The sequence below is a fragment of the Hordeum vulgare genome, chromosome 4H, assembly GCF_904849725.1.
Source record: "Hordeum vulgare subsp. vulgare chromosome 4H, MorexV3_pseudomolecules_assembly, whole genome shotgun sequence".
In the NCBI taxonomy this organism is placed as follows: Eukaryota; Viridiplantae; Streptophyta; class Magnoliopsida; order Poales; family Poaceae; genus Hordeum; species Hordeum vulgare.
Window position 1 is genome coordinate 6,314,571 of NC_058521.1, and position 8,877 is coordinate 6,323,447.

Below are 8,877 nucleotides of genomic sequence, written 5' to 3' on the forward strand. Positions count from 1 at the left end.
GTTGAACTGCTACTTGTCCCCAAGTAAGTAGATGAAAATAATCATGAATGTTATATCAACGAGAAGTTTATTGTCTAATGCCATCTCATTAAAGTTTCACTTCAGAATAGTGATGCATATCAATTGTCTAATTGATAATGGTCAAACAATAGATACGGTTTGCCATCAATAGAATAGTGATTCAGAATAATGATTAAAGAAAAAAACGCGAAAAAACGTGTTTTCTGTTTTTTCCTATCGCAAGAGGCATGGTTTGTTCGTATTTTTTTACCAAAACCTATCAACATGCGACCTAGTTTTGAAGATCTTGATGTGAAAACTCAACGATGAAAACGGTTCGAGATTTGAACACACGGTTTAGGAGATAAAACATTTTTAAAATACGGATCTACGAAAAAAGAGAAAACTCCGAGATTATAACAAGTGACACGCATGCAGTGCGTCATTTATTGCAATCTGAAGAGGTTGGAGTGGTCTTTCAAAGGTGTACTCCTCAATTAGTGATTTTGCAAGAACTGACTTGAAAACTTCTAAAAAGTTGCCAAAAGCGGAACTGCCTACAGGACCGGCCCAGTTCATCGCGTCCCTATGCTATGGGTTGACTGTTTGACACAAAGAGCGTCGAAACGGATTTTCCCAGACTGGCTCGCTCGCTCATTTTTTCCTTTCTTAATTTGATTTAGAACTCTTACTTATTTTGTTGAAATGGAAAAGTGTTTTATTTAAGTATTTTTAAACACAATACAATTGAAGTCGCTCACATATACGAGTATACATTCATCCTTATAAACAAAGACACGCACACCCTATCGGATGAGCATATTTGAGAGATTAAGTCGACATAGAATCTTAAGATTTTATGAATTCAGCATAGACGCCTCACAGTCGACAGAATCATCTTCTTTATTAAAAAGGCATCACGGGAGGTTTGAAATAAAGACAAGAAAAGGCAAATATCAATGTCAAGTTTAGGACTTAAACCTTGGTGGGCTGAGTTCTCTTATGACCACCCATTGGTTCATAATATATTATACTCCAATAAGTTTTTAAATGTTAACTGCACATATTAATTCAACCTAAAAAATTGAGCACACAACTTTTAACAAATGTTGACATCATTCAAAAAAATATTTGTCACATTCAGAAATTATTCAGGCATTTCACAAAAAAACGTGACATTTCCAAAAATCTTTATACAGTGTACAAACTATTTTTGTGATTAAAAATGTTTTAGTACGATTTAAAAATGCAGGTTACATTAAAAAAAGTGTTCACATGTAGAAAAAGTTGTTTTAGTGAATGAAAAATAATTTATATAATTTTCTTAGAGGTTTCAAAACTGTTTCGTAACAATCAAAAAATGTATGTGAGCCCCTAAAAAATGTAAATATTTCTCACATTTCAAGAAATATGTTCCTGGCATTTTTTTAAATGCGCATGCAAATAAAATAAGTGTATCACGCCATCCAAAAAATTATTTTCTATGTGTATTTAGAAAGTTTTAACATTTATTTACAAAATGGTTATAATGTATTTTTAAAAAATATTAAACATGTATTTAATTTTTTTTGCTCCTGTATACTGAAAATGTACAACATGTACTAAACAATACCTACATGCATTTGAAAAAAATTTATTAATATGGAAAATCAAAGAAAACTGATGAAAGACCAAAGAAAACCATACAAACCGATAATAAAACACAGATAAATACAAAAACAAATTCTTAAAAAGGATCAAACCGTCCATAGAACCAAACCCCCGCCAAGAAAGGGAAAGTTCCCAAAAACCGTATCTGTGACCTACATGTACATTTGGGAGCTCCTATCTGCGGCGAATAGACGACCCGTCGCACACCTTGCTAACCAATCCACCTATGAAGCATCCTTTGCATAACAAGTAATGCAAATTCTAAAGAACTAAATTTAGCCGAGCAAAGTGAACATTAATACAAAAATTGTAAACAGAGCTTCAAATTTCTACTACTTTATTGAAGTTATGAAAAAAATGTAACAAACACGAACAAATTTCAAACTCATGATAAAATTATCAAATTGTGATTTTTTTTCATTGTGGACAAATATTGAAAACGCGAACAATTCTCAAATTGTGAACAAATTTTCAAACATGAACAAATTTCGAATTCGTGCGCAAAATTATAAAAGTATAAGCATTTTTTTAATTATGAACAAAATTTAAAAGAAAAGGAACATATTTTCAAATACCCCAAACAAATTTGAAAACCCGAGCAAATTTTTCAAGCACGAACATATTTTCAATTTTGAGAACAAATTTTGAAAACGAGACCATTTTTTCAAAAATGTAAACAATTTTGAGACTAAATTCAAAAAATTTACAGCAAGATTGTTTTATTTTGAGAATAAATTTTGAAATCACGAACAATTTTTTAAAAACATAAACCAATTTGGAAGGGCGGCCAATTTTCTAAACCACTAACATTTTCTGAATCTTGAGAACAAAATTTTGAAAAAAACGCAAACAAATTCGAAATCGCGAACAAAAAATTTCGAAGTACGAACATTTTTTGAATTTTGAGAACAATTTTTAAAAAATGTGAACAAATTTTTAGTCGTGAATATGTTTTGAAAGCACGAACATTTCTTGAATCTTGGAAACAAATTTTGAAACTGAGAATAAATTTGAAAACCCCAAACAAATTTGGAAGCACGAACAAAATTTTAAAGTACAAATATTTTTTGAATTTCTGGAACAATTTTGAAAAAAATCCTGAACAAATTTGAAAGCGCAAACAATTTTGCGAAGCACAAACATTTTTTTAATCTTGAGAACAAAATTTGGAAAAGGAGAACACTTTAGAAAAATCGCGAGCAAATTCGAAAGCGGTAACAAAATTTTAAAAGCATGAACAGTTTTTGAATTTTAAAAGCAAATATTGAAACCAAGAACATTTTTTAAAAAGCATGAACTAATTTGGAAGCGCGAATAGTTTGTTAAAGCACGAACATTTTTTATTCTTGAGAACAAAAATTTGAAAAGGAGAACAATTTTGAAAACCCCGAAGAAATTTGAAAATGCGAACAAAGTATTAAAGCAGGAACCTTTTTTGAATCTTGAGAACAAATTTTGAAACCGAGTACATTTTTTATAAATCATGAACAAATCTGGTATCCAGAACAATATTTTAAAGCAGGAACATTTTTAAAATTTGGAGAAACCGAGAACAATTTTGATAAATCGTGAACAAATTTGGTAGTATGAACAATTTTTTAATGCACAAGGATTTTTTGAATCTTGAGAAGAATTTTTTTAAAAGGAGAATAATTTTTTAAAGCACGAACATTTTTTGAATCTGGAGATTTTTTTTAAATTGAGAACAATTTTAGAAATTTCTGAACAAATTTGAAAACACGAAAAATTACTAAAAGCACGAACAGTTTTGGAATATTGAGAGATTTTGTTTGAAACGGAGAACAATTTTAACAAAACCCGAATTGTTTTGAAAGCGTGAACAATATGAATTTCAAGAACAATTTTTAAACATGTACTTCATTTAAAGAAATAACCATAGAAAAATAGAAAGAGAAAAGAAACAGAAACAGAAAAAAGAAAAATATGATAGAAAAAGTACAAAAATAGAAGCAGAGGGAGATGGGCCGGTCCAGTTGGTCATGCGCCTGTGCGTTTGGCCTTTCCAGTACATTTCCGGTGTACTAACCTTGCAGCAGAGGTTTATTTTAACAAAAAAAGGAAAATCTAATCTACACATGCCGCATCGCGGCTTTTCGATGGGGCGGCTCACACCACATCTGACAGCAAAAAAAATTGTACCTTTTTTTGTCATGCATGCATGCATGCAATGATGTCACCCAATTTATTTTAAATGATCAAAACTCAAAAAGTTTTATCTTATAAATCATTAATTCGATCGATGATCCGTTTTCGCTGTTGATTTTGTTTCGACGAAATCTTTAAAACTAGATCCCATGTCGATATGTTTCGATAATTTTGTTTTTTTCATACTTATCACATTTCTTGCACTTACTTGTCATATTAGTAAGTACTTACTTGTCTGATAAAAAATAATTTAATCATCATATTTTTTAGAAATTGCGTATAAATATGACATCTCGACATAAATCGAACGGGCAAGTACAAGCAACATTTTTAGGACGATAACATGTAGAAATATGTCAACTCGGCATATTTAAAACCGAGGACCACAACAAATGTTTTTTTGGTAATTATTGGTAAATATGACATGTCAGCAGAGTTAAACTAGCAACCACATAAAATATTTTTTAGCAAAGTTGTATGTAAATATGACAGGTTGATATATTTAAATTGGCAAACCAAACCTATGACATGTGTTTATATCATGTATAATAAAAATTGCTACAAGACAACAATCATTTGTCAAACACGGTCATCGGGTTTAAGCAAGCGTACTTGCCAAAAATCTATGTACACGGTTGTCAAGTTGACAACTAAGTCAATTGAACATGGCTATTAAGTGTCTCATAATCTAACATGTACTCCCTCTGTTCACTTTTATAATACGTTTTAAACATTCAGACACTGCCTAAATTAGTGCAAAGCAAGCTCTCTGAAACGTCTTATAAAAACGAATGAAGTGAGTAAATAATAGTAATTTGGCAACTATTGATGAAAAAAAAGTTGTTAAAATAGGTCGACATGGGATCTAGTTTTGATGATCTCGTTGCGAGAAAGCTAACGGTGAAAACGGATCGTCAATTGAATTTATATAGTTTAAGAGATCATTTTTTTTTTTGAAAATTCAACATTAAAAAAATCTTTGCTGATGTCAAGCTGATGTATTAGCTGCATGGCAAAAAACCGCCGCACTCATGCGGCGCCGCTATATAGTGGCTTAAAAAAAAACGTGCGGTAGAGGCGAGAGCAGAGATCTGTCGGTATGGGCGAGATATAGTCCTGCCGTAGAATATTTGTGGAGTTTGTGGCGGCCTACCCAGACCGGGCTGGCTGATCCAGCCCATCACCGGTGCTGTCGTCCTGTTCCATCGAGATCGAGCCATCGAGGCATCGAATGAACCAAAACGCCGCCGCCTCCACACCTGACCCGGCCGCCCCGGCGACCCACCTCCGCCCCCCGCCTCCCCTTCCCCCGTAGAGCACTCTCGCACGGCCGCGGACCGCGGCACCGCCCGACTCCGAGCTCGGCGACCTCCGAGCACGAGCAATCTTCAGTCTTGTCCATGCCACTGCCGCCGGCGAGCTCCGCTCGGTGACGTGACGTCCTGAGGACCTGAGCGCGACCTCTCAACGCTGCCGGTGCATCGAGATCGACTCGGCTGCTCGAGGTAGGTAACCAGTGTGATTGCAGGAATTAAAAGTACAGTACTCTCTCAGTTCAGTCTTACTCGTAGTTGGTACTGGAGTATTTTCTGCAATCAGTCCAGTGAAGCCTACTAGCTTGGTGACATTTACTGAGAGAGCTGATGCTTTTACGGCGATGCGAAAGCGTAAAGTAGTTTAGCGCTGTAGATTTCTCCTCACGTTGTCTTTTATTCCTGTGTAAGGCTATCTCACCTTGTCAACTGGTTGTGTTGTAATATTTGCAAAAAATAATAATAATAGGGCATAATACCTGCAAATTTCAAACATATTTAGTGAACTCTAACGCTGCGAGACTTAATTAAGGTATTTATATTGCTCTTTTGGTCAATTTCATGCTATGCGTGTGATGTCTGTATTGTTCGAGGTGCCACTGCTGCTATGAGTTGTTCTTCTGAAATGGGAATTGTTGAGAGTTGAGACTTGAGATACAGGCTTTTGGTACCATGAATTTTATTCCTTAGTTGTAAAGCTTATGTTGTTTAAAATTGCTTGGATATTCTGTCCCTTTTATTTTTTGCAGAATTTGAAGTACACTTTCTGCACTCCTGATTGCTCGGGACCTGAGGTGCCTACACAGAATTGCTTCTAAGACGTAAATTTCATGAGAAGATTGGCAGAACATTTATCTTGCATTACCAGATCGCTTTCCTTGATACAATGCAAGGAAATGTCCTCATTCTCTGCTGGCCATGGACGCCGTCCGAAGAAGAAGCTTTATCACCGCGAGCCTGGACTCGACAAGGCCATGGACCTCCAAAAGAAGCCCGCGCTCCTCCTCCGTCTCCGTGAGCTCATCTTGGCCCAAAAGACAGGTTCACTACTTGTACGTGACCTTGAAAAGGAGGTTGGCTTTGTCCAAAAATGGAACTTTGTTGCACTTATCGAGCGCCACCCCAATATCTTCCGTGTCTCTGGTGGAAGTACATCGCGTGAACCCATTGCTGTCACGCTTACTGAGAAGGCCAGAAATATTTCTGGCGAGGAGATCCAAGCACAGGAGCTAATGGAACCTATCTTGGTAAGAAATCTTAGGAAGCTGTTAATGATGTCCATGGACTGCCAGATCCCTTTAGAGAAGATTGAGCTCATCCAACATGAATTGGGTCTACCAAAGAACTTCAAGGACAAGTTGATTCCTAGTTACCCTGATTTTTTTTCGATCCGTGATGTGAGAGGATTGGACCATCTGTGTTTGGAGAGTTGGGATTCTTCACTAGCAGGTACAGCACGAGAAGAAAAATTGAACTTCGATGATTTCCAAATGGAGTACAGAGGGGTTCCTAAAGATGGCAATATGCTTGGTCCTTTTGCCTTCAAGTTGAAGTATCCAGCCGGATTTAGGCCCAACCGGAAGTACCTTGAGGAGGTGGTCAGGTGGCAGAAGATGGCATTTCCTTCACCTTATTTGAATGCTAGGCGAGTGGAGCCTGCAACTCCACAGGCCCGGAAGCGGTCTGTTGCTGTTCTACATGAGGTCTTAAGCTTGACAATGCAGAAGCGACTGACATCTGATAAGCTAGAAGTCTTCCATAACGAGTACAGGCTGCCATGCAAGCTACTCCTTTGTTTGATAAAAAATCATGGGATCTTCTACATCACTAACAAGGGAGCAAGAAGTACCGTCTTTCTCAAGGAGGCCTACGATGATACTAATCTCATTGAGAAGTGCCCTCTGCTGAAATTCCATGATCAGTTTTCCTCTTTAATTGGACGACCATGCTCTGACTTGAATACTCCACTGGCAGTATAGCTCGAGTATTGATTTACATGAGAAGCAAAACCATGATGTGTCTGGCTGGTGCGCCTTCTTAGTTGATTGCTTGGTGCTCACATGAGCCCATTTGCTCACAACAAACTATGTAAGTCCTCTGTACCATGGATGTTTTTGCACCTTGGCTGTTAAAAGATAGAACTGTAAACACCAACATCACATCTTCAACTATGAAGCCTGCCTAGGAATCATGTTGCAGCTGATGAGAAGTACATGTTTGTACGGAGGTCACAGGTTCAGTTGAAATGTAGGGGTTAGGTTGAGGGATTTGAGAGGATTAACTCCAATTGTGTAGCTTATAATTCCCGGCAGTATCGGGTCTGCTTTGAACTAAAATATGTAATGTTGAATTTGTTTCTCCTACTTGGATGGCTTTCTATGTTTGGCTCATAAACAATAGTCAGACACTCATTTATCTGAAACTCTGTTATTCACCCAGTGTCATGTGATTCTGCTTGCAGAAGGATATTTGTTACTGTTCTGCAACTTATTTTTAGAGAGTTCTGCAGTGCAAACTGTCTCAGTCACACAGTCATACCACTAGATTCTCTTGGTTGGTTGGGTGTTTTAATTCGTTACCAGCATTATCATTCCTTGCATGAACTGACTGTTGGTAATGGTTTTAGCACATTAACAAGCTGGCATCTCAATCAGTTCTTGTTTTGTTGTTTCCGCATCCATTAACGGACAGAAAGCACCTGTAAATGCTCCAGATGCTGTCAATAATTAATTTTTCCTGTTGATTTAGCACATCGATTGGTCTGCTAATTTCTGAGTTTGTTGGCAATGATTATCTACGTCCATTGTATGTGATTGTGTCTTGATGCTCGTGTCGCTAAGGACTTCAGTTATCTGCATTGGACTTGGGTAGTATCATTCTAGTTATTTATATATTTAGGTGGCCTGTTTACTGCATAGTAGCAGGGCATCCCTAGAGGATGTTTGAGATGCCTAAGAACGAGGAATGACTTCACATGTAATTGCACATCTTGCTAGATATAAATTGATCGATTGTGAATTGGAACCAATATTATTATAGGCATCTGGATTCATAGGCTTGCTCTGGGTAGATACTGTCCTTTTTTATGTCTTCCTACACTATTAGTTTTATTATTATCGACTTTATTAACATAATGTGTTCCGTATGATTGAGATGTGATCCTGATTAGTTTTTTCTTTTCTTAACATCTTATGTATTTCAGATGTTAAATTGCTTGTTTACGAGGATTAAAATTCTGTGAAGAACATAAATCAGTGCTTTGTTATGGACCTGTTGTTTCTGTGAAGCGACTAGTAAGAATATCCCTTGTGGTGCATGCAAAATTTGATCCAATCAGTGAGCATGTCGAAACATGTGTTGAACGCCTGAGATATGTCTTTGCACTGTTATTTGAAGTTTATTTGTTTTAGATAATGGATTTTCTCCATGGTCATTTGGATAGCTCTCTTATTTTTGTATCTGAGAAATGTGAAATACTGCAATGTTTAACTCACATGCTGATTATGTTTTCAAACAACTACGAGTCGTCTTAGATAGCTGTAACATGTATACGCAACTTTTGGTTCCACATTCAACTACTCAAGTTGCATTACCACATTCACCATGTGCCCTTTGCGACACTTATGAGGAGAAGGAAGATCAGGTCTATTTCCTTGCTTCAGAAGAAAATAAAGTCTTGCTCAGGTTTATACTGTGACAGTTCATGATTACACCACCAGTCTGTGCATTTTGACAGTCACAGCACTTT

The 8,877-nt window shown here is 36.6% G+C and overlaps 1 protein-coding gene across 2 annotated transcripts; it reads left to right on the plus strand.

The window, feature by feature from the left end:
* The first annotated feature begins 5,024 nt into the window (after nt 1–5,024).
* Nucleotides 5,025–8,646, plus strand: LOC123447018 (protein WHAT'S THIS FACTOR 1 homolog, chloroplastic-like). 2 transcript variants are annotated; one of them, XR_006631463.1, is made up of 3 exons: nt 5,025–5,321; nt 5,879–7,217; nt 8,332–8,646. XR_006631463.1 is itself a non-coding variant. In XM_045123571.1 (2 exons), exon 2 carries the CDS (start codon nt 5,960–5,962, stop codon nt 7,106–7,108), a length of 1,149 nt encoding a protein of 382 aa, XP_044979506.1. In that variant the 5' UTR covers nt 5,025–5,321; nt 5,879–5,959; the 3' UTR covers nt 7,109–7,567. The 2 variants fall into 2 exon arrangements, 1 of the variants encoding a protein (XP_044979506.1); XM_045123571.1 differs by lacking the exon at nt 8,332–8,646 and having other exon boundaries at nt 5,879–7,567.
* The last annotated feature ends 231 nt before the right edge of the window (nt 8,647–8,877 follow it).